Consider the following 15978-nt stretch of genomic DNA (forward strand, 5'->3'; position numbering starts at 1 on the left):
GCATTTCTTTTCCCGGAACTAATTCAAACCGAAGGCTACAGAAAGTCCAGGCCAAGCATTACCTCAGCTCCTGTTTGTATTTATTATTTATTACTGTAATGATTGATAGAATAACTGGATTTTCCTCACTGATTATTTGGTGGATTACTGCAGAATGTCATCAAAGTGAGGTTTAAAAAGTGTTATCCCCGAGCTAATGAAGCTCTAGGCATCATCGGCCCTTGTCTAACGGGGTCTTAGTTTGGCCCTGAACGCACCTCTTCAAAGAGATATTAAAGATATGGTTGGTGCACACTCTCTCGTCTACTGGCCCTATTGAGATACTCTGTAATTGTAAGTGGATTATCCAGCCCATTTACAGTTGCTGTGGTCGTTGCCTGAGTGCCAGGCTTTATGGCCTTGTATTTCCATGGCTGGCTTAGTGGGAGAAACTGAGGTGGTTCGCGCTCTCTCTCTCGCTCTCTCTCTCGCTCTCGCTCTCGCTCTCTGGTCCTGGCCAGCGTTGGAGGACGGACTTACTACACTGCAGCAGTTTCAAGTCGGCTATAAATTTAACTGTAAAGGGCCAAGTTAAGGGGCATTAAATGGGTCAGATGTTTAACTATAGCTGGATCAGCTGTGTGATCTCTGTTAACGGTGTGAGGTTCTGAGTTATGAGGGGGGAACAGTGTAAGGTTTGAAATGATGCCAGGTGTCTAAATGGGAGCCGAAACAAAGTACGGTGAGCAGGACGCAGGACAAACTTTCTCGTGGAGCTGCAGTGAAAAAAAAAAAGAAAGAAAAGGGAACATAGCTTTTGGGGGGATTCAAGCTCAATTATTGTCCTAATCTGGTCAGTTAGAAAGTTGTCTTGCATGGAAATATTTCTCTGGCTTTGGATGTAATTTTCTTTTCCACGCTAGTTTCCTGCACAGAATCGGAGGCTCTTCATTAGACAGTCTCTCAGGCAGGAGTGCAAAATTAAAGGTCCGATTTCGGGACAGTATCATTAAGTCTTCAACATGAAAACCTCTTGGCTGCCCCAGATGAAAACTCTCACCAACTGCACGCAGAAACAATTGGACTTACTCGACCCTAACTGAGTCGCTGGCAATGCGGTTGATTGTTCTGATATCTAGGCCACGATAAGCCTGCCAGCGCTTGTGTTAGTGTGCTGTGTCCAGATTCTCTCTCTCTCTCTCTGGGGAGATTGACCTGCCAGTCTCATGAGCTCACAGATGAGATGTAACGTCGATAAACAACGACCTGCGACGTGTGATAATAAGATAATAGGAAACGAGTAGTTAGGCATGTGCAGCTTATTATAGGTGTCGTCGTCATACCTTTAGTTGTTACTGTTTCTTGATGTCCGTTTTATTATTTTACTGAAGGAAGGAAAGCATAGACAGATGCGACGATAACAGCAACAGAGTGCTTGAATCCTGAACATCCTCTTGACTTTAAACACTTCTTGTCCTTATTCTGCCTCCGTTTGTTTATTCCATGTTACTCGGCAACTTCTGAAACACAACATCGCCTCCCATATTCTCGTCCGTTTGCTGGAAATGATCCTTTATTACAGAAACAAGCTTGTCTTAAACTTTTGTTGTTTTTATCACCTCCCTCATAAACAGTGCTTTTTAAAGTTGAGATTGTCTTGCTGCCAAGTTTTTGTCAGACAGCGAAATGGAAAATGAAAAGCAGTGGGGCAGCTTGAATAAACATCAAATACGCTTCCACAAATAGAGCACACAATTTGTTTAGCTCAGCCGCCCTGTGAGCCGCTGTCGCCGTGAGTCTGAGTTTCAGTTTAGATGCATAGATTGAAACGGCATTGACATAAATCACAAACTCAAACTTCACTTCGTTTTGCAGCAACAACACACTCTGGGGTTCTCTGGAGGAACCAAACATTGTCGACGCCAATGAGTTTGAGGATCTTTTCTCCAAGGCCACGCTGCAGACGAAGAAGAAGCCCCTGTCCGACACCTTCGAGAAGAAAGCCAAAACTAAGAAGGTGAGTCAGTTGCTCCACACACTCCTCCTCAGTTTGGGTTACGTCCTAGTTTTTCCTTGACGTTGATTGTGTGGAAAACACAATGAATCGTTTTTTGTTTTGTTTTGTGCATGTGATGGATAGTTTGTGCACTTTGTCTCTTGCTGCGGCCTCCTGAGGGCTGCGTTAGCTTAGCGTGCTTTCTTATCAAGCTGTGTTGAAGAAATACTTTTTGTATGCTGTCATGTTCAATCTTAAATTAAAGAGAGAAATAAAAGATGATCCAGGAAGAAATGGATTGTGACTCCAGACTGTTGCCTACAGTTGCCAGATCTTTTGATCTTTTCCATCTGTGCAAGCCTCAAAGTTTAGTTTGTTTTTCTATAGATTAAACCAGTCGAGAAAAGTCAGCAAAGGTGTGCTTTTGTGCCAGATTGATCTACCGTCCCTCAACCCACCAAAGACACACTTGTTGACGTCTTGTCAAATGCTGCAACTCTGCAACTCTGCTGCAGCCAGCGCCGTGTCAGCATCCTGGCTGACTCGTGGTCCTCACTGTGGCGTCCGAGGAGTTAAAAAACGGCCAATGCCCCAGACTGTCCCCTCTAAATCCATACACATCCCCTATTCTGATCAATTTCTTAAGGCTCCACTCTGCTCCTGTGTGTGTGTGTGTGTGTGTGTGTGTGTGTGTGTGTGTGTGTGTGTGTGTGTGTGTGTGTGTGTGTGTGTGTGTGTGTGTGTGTGTGTGTGTGTGTGTGTGTGTGTGTGTGTGTGTGTGTGTGTGTGTGTGTGTGTGTGTGTGTTCCTCTGTCCTTGATCTCCATCCTTAGATCTCTCCACTCAGTCTGGTCACTGTAAAGCGGCGAACTGTCCAACATTTGATCCAACTCAGATCCAGACACAAATCATGCCAACTGTCTCCTGTCTGGGCTTACGTCAGCCTTTTGACCCCCACTAATGAAGACGCTGTTGGGACAAATTCATATCAATCCAAAAAACTCCATGTCCAACATAAGATTTGGTGTTATTATTATTTGAGAGAAGGACCCGTATAATCTGCTTTAGATATTGTACACTGGCTGTGGCTGATATCTATGTTTAGACATTTCGTCCCCAGCACTGTGATGAGACAGAAGTCAGATATTTAATATAAAGGTCCGTGCTAAGAGCCAGCGAGGGCATTCAGAGTCCAACTCTACGATTTAAAGAGGGGAAGTGAATAAGTGAAAGGCTTGGTTGTTTTCAGCCAGCTTGTGAGTCCAACTCGCTGGAAAGTTCTTCACAATAAAAGTTGTTTACTTCATCATTTTTTTTTTATCCTTGAAAGTTTATACTCATTTGAGAGAAAAATCCTCTGAATCATCAGCTGATAACGACTTCCAAGAAGTTCAGCTGGTTAACGGGTGGGAAAGAGAGAGGAACTGGGATGAGAACAGTGTTGGAGACGAGGTGCTACTGAGTTAAAGAGACAAATTGGATGACTTTTCTTTTCTTTTTGCAATTACAGCAATTTTCCTAGCATTTTATCCCTATTTTATGCCCATCACAAGTGGCAGGGCCCTTGGTGACATCTTGAAACGTATAGCTTTTCTTACCAACGATCCAAAAACCAAAGTTATTCAATTCCCTATCATAGGATACTAAGACAAATAGAGAATAGTCACTTTCTTTTTCCCATTTTCCTTAAATAAAATACTTTGAAAAGATAAATCAACTGACAGTCAGTCATTGGTTTTAGCTCTCGTTAATATCTAGTGTCGAGTGTTCTTAGTGTGAGTCTCATAAATTTGAGGGATACCTGCCAAGGCTAGAGTTCAAGGCTGCCAGACTGTCTCTGTCCCCCTGCAGGACTACTGATACCAGTGGACACTCATGCAGACTACCTGCCGCCTAAGCACAGAATTCAGTGATAATGTTGCCACTGAATCTGTGAGAGAGAAAGTGTGTTTCAATTACCTTGTTTGTTTGTTTCTACGTGTGTTTGTGTATGCGCCGTCATGTGTACGTTTCGATGTGCGTGCGTCCGTGTGCTGAAACGCACGTGTGTGTGTGTGTGTGTCTGTGTGTGTGTGTGTGTGTGATGACGGCACGTCCTCACGAGTCATTATGCACTTGCCCAGAAAGTGTTGCCAGATCATGCTAACACCACAGCCCGGGGCTGTGTGCGGCGAGAGGAGATGAGTGGGCGGGAATGGAATGTGTGTGTACATTATGCATATGAGCCACTTCCCCGCTTTCCAACAACTCCACACGCCAGAAGTTGAAACTCGGGGGATGCGGCCGATGCCTACATGAGTAAGTTAATCTTTATCATGTGTGCCATAGGAAAAAAAAAAATATCAAAGCTCTTGTTTACTCTGGAGCCCTTCTCTCTCTGCTGATTAGCATATCAAAGCGGAGGAGATGACATGGAAGAGAGCTCTCCCACCCGAGCAGACCAGACCGGACCAGACCGGACCAGGTGTATAATTGCAGGCATGTGGCTCCGCTCCACTGGCGAGAGGAGGCGATGAAGACAGGGCACCTATAGGAGAGGTGGGGGGGGAGAGGAGAGGATGAGCATGTCGGCGCATTCTTGATTGAGGGATTAGAAGGGGAGGGAGAGGTGGACGAAGATGAGGAAATCAATCGAGCTCAATGTGCTGTTGAGTTCGTATGCGAGCAAATATGCACATCAGTAAACACAAAAACAGCAATTTCCTCTCCCCACATCAGTCAAACCCATATCAAGTTTATACATAGCGGATCTCCTTAAACAAACGGCAGCTTTAACCGGTTTATGGGGATGACTTATGAGCAATCATGGTGCGTTTATTAAAGACGTATTTGAAGCTCTGGCTGTGACGTGGGAGAGTGGGTGTAAGATTAACACCGCTGGGTGAGACTGGGGTTGCTGAGTGTATCGTAGGTGGTTATTGATGGGAAGTCTTGATCCAGTTGTTATTTTAACATCTGCCCGTGGTGATTCCAGACAGATAATCAGACAGACGGTCACAGCGCGGAGCAGGCTGGCTGCTCAGCCGTGGTTGTGTAAACTATCCGCTCGGCTCTGAACCAGCATCACCCTGCCCACCTCGCCTAACAGCAGCCACCTGCTTCAGCTCAAGCTGCTGACACTCCCAGTGTCTCCCTCCATCTTTTGGTTTATTTTCTTAGGCCGCTCGCTTTCTCTCTCTCTCTCCTTTCTCCTCTTTCCTTTTGACCCATCTGTGTTATTCGAGTGTCCACAGCAGTTTCAAACGAGAGCCTCAGAGTTCCCCTTTCGTCCACAGGAGGGAGCCGTTAACTATTGGCGTCTACCTGTCTCAGCATCAGCATCACACGGCTCCCTCTGCTTCCTCCGAGCCGTTTGCTGTGTCCGATACCAAGCATCCAGCATCAGTTGTCTTTTCCCATTAACGTAACTGTTTAGGCTAATTGGCGAGTTCTGCAGCCACAGTGAGCGGGAAGGGTTCCTGGCCTGCTTTTAGTGTGGCCCGTCCGAAGTGGTTAATTAGAGGTGTTGGGAAAGCCCCCAGAGTGGGAGATCCCCAGTGATCCAGGTAATAGAGCTGGAAGCAGCATGGCACCCACTAACGCCCTGTAATGCAATACCCACTTCTAAGGCTTCTGCTCTCCAGCTCCCACTGGACAGCCCAGTAGCCGACAACGCCATAATACCTAATGAAGAAGCCTGACACATTAACTTTTAGAGCAGGGCTTTACCTTGCCAAAACTCGCTCTGGCTTTACGGCTAATTCAGTCATAAGTAATTGTGACCATGTGTAGGCACAAATAAAAATCCTGTGAATTTATAGTTTGTTATAAAAGCTTGCTCTTCTAGACTGTCCTTTTATGGTGCCACTTTTGCCTTTGTACTTTCACTGCGACTTGATATTTTTTGATTATATCTCACACATGTTCTTCGGTAAACTGGAGGAGGCGCTTTTCTGTTTGACTTTGCTCCCTCATTGATGTAACTTGACAAAGTGTGTCCCGGCCATGTATGCGTGCTCCGCGTTTCCCAGTCGCTTGCATCACGATGATGGGTTATGACAACGTGTGTTGATTAGTCTGGTCGTTTGGGTCAACACAGATGATTCCCAGGTTGCTTAGAGTAACTGGTGCTTCGGGCTCTCTGTCTCGCTCATCATCTATCATCTGCTTCCACAGCCGGGGGAAGTGACTAAGTGATTTCCACCCGGCCTCTCATCGCTGAACCGAACGTTTTGTTCACCATCTGCTCCTGACTTTGTTTCATGCCTGTGTTTTTAAATAATAGCATTGGTCATAAACATTGGCGTGAAGAAATCCGAGCGATAGTTTGGAGTAGAGATAAGACACCATTTGAAAGTAATCGATAGTAATATTACTTGAAATTTGAAACCAACATCATACAATGTGGTGTTAATGTACATAAATGATGTTGTTCTCCTCTAAATATAGACTCACTATCCTGTTAACCTAAAATAAAATAATTAATTTAAGATATGGCAATCAGCTTAAGCCGTATTAACTGAAATGCAGTCTGTGGGTTTTACCCTGAATCCCACTAATGCTCGAATAATATGAATCCATTTGCTTTCTGGTTTTTTTTTCTTCCAGATTATCAAGCTGCTGGATTCGAAGCGTTCACAAGCGGTCGCGATCCTCATGTCGAGCCTGCATCTGGAGATGAAGGACATTCAGCAAGGTGAAGAAAAAAATTCTGATGACAGTCTGTTGAACATGTCGAGTCGCCTGTGCACACTGTGATATCATTTTAATGTCTCTCAAGAACGGAGCTCCTTTTTAGATTCAACAGAAATAAAGTGAATTTACAGTTCCGTGTAACTATAGATTGAGGATGACTCCTGATGAAATGCAGATGGGGGTTATTTTTAAGAGATGAGATAGCGAGCCCTGCAGCAGAGAATCATTTCCAACCTCTTGACAGCTGCTAATTTGTAACTAGAGACACTTTTTTTTTTTTTGGATTCATTTGTGTTTCGAGTGGAACGTGGAGTTTTTTTGTTTTTTTTTCAAATTACCATGATCGGTAAGAAAAATACCACAATTTGTCAAAATGTGAGACAGCAACACGGATAAAAGCAGCCTTTATTTCTTTCTGTCGGGCTGCTTGAAATCCCTCCTGCACTGGTTAAAATCAAATAGCCATTTCCTTCATTTGAGGAGCTGCGTAGATTGATTGCATGCTTGGTTGTTCTGCGGAAAAAGTGTGTGTGTGTGTGTGTGTGTGTGTGTGTGTGTGTGTGTGTGTGTGTGTGTGTGTGTGTGTGTGTGTGTGTGTGTGTGTGTGTGTGTGTGTGTGTGTGTGTGTGTGTGTGTGTGTGTGTGTGTGTGTGTGTGTGTGTGTGTGTGTGTGTGTGTGTGTGTACACATAATATGTGTGTTGGGGACAGCGTAGATGGGCCAGGAATTGGTCCTGTCCCGGGACTGTGGCGGAGAGAGCCTGCCGCCTGCTAGTCTGAGCATGCGGCCAGCAGATCTGTTTATTGTAGCCAGTGACGGTTTCCACAAGCCTAATGGGACTGACACCCCACTAATGATCTAAGCATGTACAAAACCACCTTCCACAGTTAGCAGACACTGCGCTACCACATAAAACCACCTCGAACACAAGCCAAACAGCACATAGCACCAGGACGCCCATTTAGTTGTTAGATTTTAAAAAAAAATTTCTCTCTGTTCCAGTGTCCGCTTGTAGAGGTGGTTTGGTAAAACACCCAGCGTGAGGCTGCTTCCTTGTGCCTTAATGGGGGGTTGTATGTGAAATGGACAATTTGAATCTGACAATGAAGGACAGCACCTTAATAAGTACTTCTAAGGGCTCGAGTCCCTGGCCTCGCCTGCTTGCCTCCCCTTTGTTGCCAAATTAAAAGGACATGGGACATGTAATGTAATTAGAGCTACTAGGGAGGGAGGGAAGGAGTAAAGAGGGGAGAAGGTAGCACTCTGGTGGAGGGAGAAAGGGGGTGAATTGCACCCGCCTGACTGGGGGACCTTAAGGGCCACCATGGTTCAAGAGCAAGGGGAGGCTCTCCCCCACACACCACCTCACCACACGCACACATACACATGTTCACACACCACACATGCCCTTCCACACCAAAGCCGATGAGTGAAAAGTGGAAGGAGAGGGTGTGAGGCGGTTGGCAGGCAGGCTTTGATCTGTCGGTGTGGAGAGATATCCGGCTCCCTGTGCACACTGGAGCAGACCCCCCTTTGGTGTGTGATTGACGGCTGCATGGCTGAGGGACTGAATAATCCACTCTAATAAGATGTAGGAAACGGACCTCCAGCGTTCTCTCTGATCCAGACATTGGGACCACATTGATAACTTCTTTGCAACAGGAACAGCTGGGAACCAGAATGCACCTAACATTACCTTGTTAGCCGGAAACCACTGATGGCAAAACTGCACTTTCTTTACACGCCTAAAACATGATTGAACTACTTGAAACTTTTTTTATCCAAAACTCAAATGGCTTGTGTTTGAAGCATCATACATGAATGCATTTGGTCAGTAGTCTACAGATTTAATGAAATCATGATTTCAATCCTGATTTAAATTAGGAAAACAAGAGAATTATTAAAACAAGGCTATACTAAAAACATGAAAAAACATGCATTTACAAATTCAATGTTTAGCAGTAAATGACATCCTCTCCTTTCAATACACTCAGGTTTTTACTGTATATGGTCTTACTTGGTCTGCAAGGACATGTACATTATGTCGGCTAATTTTCCCAAACTTTTGCTGCTGTGTAACTGACACTGCGTTACTACATTTGACCTTTTACCACCATTGCGTATTTGTCACTTGTGGTCACAGTGGCTGTTAGCCAGAAAGTTACCCAGTTTTGCTTTCATGTTTACATGTTGAGAAGCTAATGAAATGTTAGCCAATGTTAACGAACTTCAGCTTTATTTTGTATTGTAACTGACATTGTGCATTAACCATTTACTGTCATCGAATAAGTGTCATTTGTGGCCACAGTAGCTGTTATTCAGCAAAAGTGAGTTGACGGTGTTGTAATGTTTGCATTGAGAAGTTAATGTAATGCTAGCTAAGTTAGCAAACGAGCTAGTTTTTCGCCATGGCATTAACCGAAGCCAGTTTGTGGCTTTTCTCTACTGTTACACTATACTGTATTATTTAAAGCCATGCTGTAACAGTGGCTTTTTCTTCAAAAGTTACACTTTGGTTTCCCTTTAAGTATTTCTTGCCAGTCATTAGTTTTGGACACATTTGGATAACAACATGATCTCCAATAAGAAAGTAAGGAGGTCTGATACCGAGCCTCTATAGCACTGAATACATTTACTGTGTAGCTGTTGCTGCGTCAGTTCTTGGTCGCGGGGACAGTGAAGCATTGTCACATTGAAGTGACTGATTTGAGAGCAGTATGTGGTGTGCAGCCCCCCTCAGCTGACACCAAGCAGACAACTGCCAGCTGATCCAGCAGCACTGGAGCCATCCCTCCCATTGTGTCCTCATCCCCTCCTCCCTCACTGAGCCATAAACCTGTGACTCAGACACTGAGCAGGAGTCACTCTCCCTTTTTTTTTTTTTTTTTTTTTTTTTGCCGTCCTCTGTGTTCAGACTTCCCTGTGCACTTTCATTATTACTGAGTCAAGCTCGACAAACATGCAGCCTGTAAGAGAAGCAGGTCAAGAAACTCGGATCATTTCTCAGTCCGATCGTGTCTAAATTATGATCTCTGCCAGCCTTTTCTCTCTCTCTCTCTCTCTCTCTTATCCCTCTTCCTGTTTGCCTCCTCCGCCATCCTCTGTTTCTCACAGGGCTCCCCTTCTCCTGTCTGACTCTAAAAAGCATGACAGTCAGCTGTGGTGGTTCTCACTGTGGGCCCAGAGGTTAAACACTTTCAGGCTTTCTGTTTTGAGCCAGCTCAGCGTCCGCGGTCTCGGACCCAGCCTGGCCACACTGGCAGCTTTCACAACCTCAAGCTAATATTCGAAATTAGGTGTATAATTCAACTCCATGGTAATTGAATGATGTGTTGTGGTTGTTGGTGCAAGTGTTGTACAGTAGTGAGAGCGAGTAGACACAACTGGCACGCTGGTTTTAGTCAGATGTTGCTCTCTTTTTCTGTTTTCATTCTCATAAAATCCAGAGTATATCTTACAAATAGTCATAGCCACAAATGTGATGTTTTATTAACCGAAGTTCAACAAAATTACCGGGCTATCGTGAGTTTACGTCCCTAGTCGGACAGACGAGTTTGTTCTTCTAGCACTGGCAGCACTTAAAAGGCAGCATGCTTTGGCCAAGTTCTTATCCATTTATTACACTGACTGCTTCTAATGAATATATTTACTGTTCCAGCTGTTCTTACTGTGGACAACTCTGTGGTGGACTTGGAGACCATTGAGGCGTTATATGAAAATGTAAGTATGAAGGAGCACTCTGTCTAAGGTAATAAAAAGAAATGGCAGCTTTAAAGAAAATAGAGAAACCCGTATTTTTATTGCTACAAATTGGTTTCGTCACGGTATGCGTCTTATCAGTCCAAGTGTTTTTTATTATCGTGTAACTTCTTGCACTGCAACAATTGCAACACCTATTCAGATTTCTACTGGATGTCCTTCTCTTTGTGAAAGTATTTAGCTGTGTTGATATTCATACATATTGATTTTGGACTTTGTGTTGTGATTCTTCACAGAGGGCCACCAGTGACGAAATCGCCAGGATAACGAAACATTATGAGGATTCTAAAGAGGAGGAAGTCAAACTGCTGGACAAACCTGAGCAGTAAGATCACAAATATGAAATACTTTCCAAAGAAAGTTATACTTTCATAAGTAATTGTAAACTTGCCAGTATTAATCAGATACATGAATGCGAGTTCAGGTATTTGGTTTAGTGCTATCAATATTTATTTGCCTTCTATTTCACTCAGTAATTTAGCTAAATTGAATTAATGTACATGGGTTTCTGAGATTTCTTAGGGCTCATCAATAAATTAAAATAAACTTCAAATGATTCCAGTATTAATTATTATTATAAAAAAAAAAATTTTGATGGACCGAAATTAGATAAGAAAAGGGATGACATGCAGCACAGGGCTGCGGATTGGATTTGAAGCACAGTTTTAATATTTTTTATTTTATTTGTCATGTTTATTTTGTACTTATAGGTAATTTCTACACATTGGAGCATACTTTGTCTATTCCCTCTTTATTAAGTCTTTATTTTTTTATAAAGTGTCTCCAAGCTTGTGTGTGTGTGTGTGAAAACCTATGCATTAATGAACATTGCTTCAGTAGTTTCTGTCAGGGTTAAGTAGTCCGAGCCAGTTAACGAGGCCTGGACCCAGCGGTGCCGCTCAGCCTTTGCTTCCTATTTCCATGTTTGACCAGAGCTGTCACTACGGCTGCCCGAGTCATCCCTACTCAGTGTCTGCCTCCGTCAGCAGGGCCTAATCACTCAGGATGTTACCGCTCCCCTCCCCTCTGACACGGCACTGTTTACATAAGTCGTCCCACATCAGGCCGAAGCTACCTTTGATCAGTCTCTGTGAGCCGCTCGTTGCTCTCCCTCCGCCCGACCCCGCGGACCTTTCAAACCCAGCCGAGCAGCACCGCTCATGACTATCAGCCGCCTCTGAACAGCAACATTGACTCAGACGGCCTGCATGGGGAAGCAAAGCCTGCCAAGGAACCAAAATAGTTCTTCTTGTTAGACACTTTGTTTAATTCTGTCATAACACATCACACCCCATTCTCTTCCGCCACCTCCTCCTGCCCTTTTTGTTTTCCAGGTTTCTCTATGAGCTCTCCCAGATTCCCGACTTCGCGAACCGAGCCCAGTGCATCATTTTCCAGTCAGTATTCCTCGATACCATCTCCTCCGTCCGTCGTAAGGTGGAGATCATCTCGCATGTCAGCAAAGTAAGAACATCTCGTCAGTAAAGAGTGCTTCAGAAAAATGTCATTAAGCTGTGTGAAGGTTTACAAGCCCAAAGGCTGCGTGTGTGTGTGTGTGTGTCTCTGTCAGGAGCTGTTGGAGTGTGATAGCTTGCGGGAGGTAATGGGCCTTGTTCTGGCCTTTGGGAACTATATGAACGGTGGGAACAGGACAAGAGGTCAGGCTGATGGCTTCGGACTGGAGATCCTCCCCAAACTAAAGGACGTCAAAAGCAGGGTTAAACATTTCTTACAATTTACCCTAAAAATCTGCCATAATTCCCCAATAAATCTTCGCTAAATAGACCCATATAATCAAATCGCAATGATGTATCAACATGTAGATAATATATATGTAAAGTATGATTGTCATTTAATCCTCAGGACAATTCTATGAACCTGGTGGATTTTGTGGCTATATACTACCTGCGTAATTTTGACAAGGTAAGGCACCGTCAATCAAATTCACACAGTTTTACACTCTTAAAACACTCATCACTCATCCTACTTTCATATGTGATCCACTGTTCCAGCATGCCGGCACAGAAAAGAGTGTGTTCCCTATGCCGGAGCCTCAGGATTTCTTCCAGGCTGGTCAGGTCAAGTTTGAAGACCTCACTAAGGACATCAGGAAGCTGAAGAAGGATCTGACTGGTAGGACATGTCCTGTAGAATGAAGTACATTCATTTTCACTGTGGATGCCGAGGCTTAAACCGCTCGCCGCATTGCATTTTAGTGCCTTGGTCACATTTGATTCATTGTAAATCAATCAGTGTAATTGTATACAGTACCATCTTTCACCTGTGCAGTTTGTATGTAAATCCTATGTACTCTCCCTGCCCTGTGCGGAGAGGTTTGGTGGTGTATTCAGGACCTTGGATGGCCTGAGGCGGCTTCCCCCTGTTACCAGACGTTGTATCTCCTAACAGCCGTGTCATCATAACACCTCGACCTCTCCCGTTTCAGGACCGGTGACAGAGCACCTAGCCAAACAATCCTCTCCATTTATTTTTTTGCTGTCCCTTTTAGAAGCAGGAGTAAAAATCCAAAAAGCAAATACCAGCTCATTGACGAAGCATAAGAGTCACAATCGGCGGATAAATAAGTGAACCCGATTTTGATGTTCTGTGCTCAAAGTGTCGTGGGCGCCGAGCCACTCAGTAACCCAGCCAGCCAGTCTTGGCCAGGGCCATGCAGAGGTTAAAGGCGATGCCCCCCAGTGCCCCTGGTGTCTGTGGTTATTTAAATCAACCAATAATACGGCATATGAAAGCAATTAGATATGCTCCGCAGCTCTCCCCTACGTTTTTTAGATCGCTGTTAAAGCCCTCTCCTCTCTGACCCGGGGGAAAAATACAAAGAGTCTACTAAAGTACCCAGACCCACCTCAAGCTGTCACTCATTTATTAGGAAAAATGGAAGACCTGAAGACAATAAATGCAACACAAGGGCCCTCGTATATTTGATCTCTGCTGCAGCACAGTCTGGCACAGTAGTCCTCGGGGGTATTGGCATCACAGGGCGAGCGTCGGATTCTGGATGTTTGGTGAGCTCCACCTCTGACTTGCACCGTTTTTATCCTCTCCAGCCGCCAGGAATAAATATTTATGCCTGGCTATTATAAACCAGCCTAAAGAAAGCAAGTGGTCTTGATTATAACGCTAACACAGATCCCTTCCATCCACATAGTGAGCTGTGTCTGACCAGAGGCCAACACTGAATCACACTTTGGTTTACTGGCTCCGTTTGACTGAGACTGAGCGAGGCCGCCTGCCCCTCACCTGATCCTGAGGTGGCGACTGCAGTGGTCGGCGGTGTCTCGCCCTCCAGGCTTGGGTCAAAGGTCAGGAGACTCTGTGCTAGCAGTCTCTACTAGCTTAGCCTCCTCCTCAGACAGCGTCAATGTGTGCCTGTGTCATATGAATCTCAGCATACTGTCTGTTTAAATTGGCACAGCAGTGTGTTTGCAGACGTAATGACGCTTTGCTGCACGTGTGTGCGCGCGTGCAGCGTTTAGTCATCGGTGATGCTCAGGTCCTGGTCTGCTTGTCTGCCCTCTCCTTCACTGGCTTGTGCAGAAACATGATCCTCTTTTGATGGGGCTTCCTGTTTGGGGAGAGGGTGATGACCTCTCTCTGTGCTCCTCTCAGGGGGAGAGGGATGAATGGGAGGCCACAGGGACCCCAGCCTACTGTTGGACTCTCGGCTCCTATAAAGACCTATATCTTCTGTTTCTGACTCGAATCATGTAGAGTAAGTAAAGCTTCGGAACCCAGCAGCCAAACTAAAGATTACGTTTATCTTTCCATAAAGATCCCTTTAACTGCCGTGTAATTGGACTGGACAGAGAGGCAGGAACGCTACCGAATGAAATAGGATCAAATAAAAAGAAACAGTCAGAGCTCATTTGCTGCTCAGGGGAGTTTAGTGTTTCACAGAAGGCCTGACCCAGGTTAAGCATTCATCACTGTGGAGAATCAGACAGTGTCCTGATTTTAAATGGCCTTTTAATGTCAAGTTCAGGCAGGGCCTTTAGCCTGAGGACTGTTTTACGACGTAGGCTCCGCTCGGAGCGGGATGTGTGACGTCGGCGTGCTGAGGTACAGTCGCCGCTCATCTGAGCAAACAACACAAAAGTTAAGCTAAATGTTTGTTCATTTGTCAGTGATTGGTTGAAAACAGCCTGCACATTAAATACGAATAAAATCTGTCCATGATATAGAAGTCCTTTTACCCAACAAGACTCTTCACAGATTGAGTGAGTATGACGATTATAGATAAATATTGCGCTGACTAATCGTAGCATTCTCTCTGGATTTTAATGCTCCCAGCATCCAAATTTTAACAAGAGTTAATGCTCTACCTCATATTCAGAGTCCTGCCTCATGTTTCTGCTTGTCAGAACAGTATTCTCCAACTAGAATTTAGGAGAAGTGTTTAGTGTCATGGATGCGGGTTGATTTATGAGGAGTGGAGAGCGTGTCTTACCTTATCTCTACCGAGGGGTAATAGCCTGATACAGTAGAGAGGAGGGACAGTCTGCTGGGATTGGAGATAATTGGGGATCAGTGAGAGAATTTCACTCTTCAGGTATAAATAACTAGAATATGCCACGGCTGGAGCACTGTACTGGTTTAACCTCTGATAAAAACATTTTCCAAAAAACGTTTTTCTTAAGGTTTTCCATCTGATTTTGCGTACTTGTAAAATTGAAAATAACAGTTGGAACTGTAGTTCATCTGGCAACTGATCCTTTTAAACAAAAAGGAGCATAAAAAAAGACTTTCTATTATCATGTGTTTCGCTCCCTCAGTGTTTCTACTTTAAATAACGATCCAGAGCTACAGAGACGAGAGTGGGCGGGGCGTTTCCGAGACCGAAGCGTTCGTCGCACAGCAGGTTCATCTTGTGGCGCTCCGCAGGCTCCCCATCCAAGCTTTTTCTCTAATCCACACACACAGTTGCGCATTGTCTTGGTGTGCTGTGATTTCCTGGTAGCTGGAGAGGGGGCTCTTGCTTTCTGCGGTAAAATCATAAGCACATATTGACATCAAAGTCACCCATCTTTTCCTAACCACACATGATAAATCCTGGAGCAGACGTCTGGCTGGTTTGTTTGTTTTTCTTCCCGTTAACTCCAACCGCTGACCCCATTTACCCACAGCTGTTGTCGTGTTACTTCAAAATACACAGAACTGGAGCTGGTCGACATTCTCCCATTGGGATATGATGGATTGGGCGATGACTCCTCTGGAGAAATAGATGCGTGTTTGTAAATGTTGCTTGAGTGCCTCGGGATACCAGCTCTGACTCTGGTGATGTACTGTACCTGTGGCTCTGGTTGGACAGATTACTTCTGGCCATACAAGTATTCACAGGCCTCTGTTGAGGGATGTCTTGATGGAGAAGACATTAGCACCCCATTTCGAAAGATGCTGAGCTCACTGCCTGCGATCTCATCCGTTCTCACCCTGTAGGTAGTTGTAGGAGTGATACACTGTGTGCTATTGGACACTTACTATCAGATACAGATTTGTGTCATCATTCTTTAACCAAGACACTCTATGATTTGCTTATGACACATTGTATG

The 15978-nt window shown here is 44.7% G+C and overlaps 1 protein-coding gene across 1 annotated transcript in view; it reads left to right on the top strand.

The window, feature by feature from the left end:
- Positions 1 to 15978, top strand: part of LOC142968169 (formin-like) — a 36845-nt gene that overhangs the window by 6790 nt on the left and 14077 nt on the right. Inside the window, exons 6-13 of the mRNA XM_076107952.1 lie at positions 1855 to 1996; positions 6563 to 6650; positions 10308 to 10369; positions 10645 to 10733; positions 11743 to 11872; positions 11979 to 12125; positions 12272 to 12331; positions 12421 to 12541. Coding sequence (XP_075964067.1) covers positions 1855 to 1996; positions 6563 to 6650; positions 10308 to 10369; positions 10645 to 10733; positions 11743 to 11872; positions 11979 to 12125; positions 12272 to 12331; positions 12421 to 12541 — 839 coding nt within the window. The remainder of the gene's footprint in view (positions 1 to 1854; positions 1997 to 6562; positions 6651 to 10307; positions 10370 to 10644; positions 10734 to 11742; positions 11873 to 11978; positions 12126 to 12271; positions 12332 to 12420; positions 12542 to 15978) is intronic.

The sequence above is a fragment of the Anarhichas minor genome, unplaced genomic scaffold, assembly GCF_050575085.1.
Source record: "Anarhichas minor isolate MPS153535 unplaced genomic scaffold, ASM5057508v1 ptg000040l, whole genome shotgun sequence".
NCBI lineage: Eukaryota > Metazoa > Chordata > Actinopteri > Perciformes > Anarhichadidae > Anarhichas > Anarhichas minor.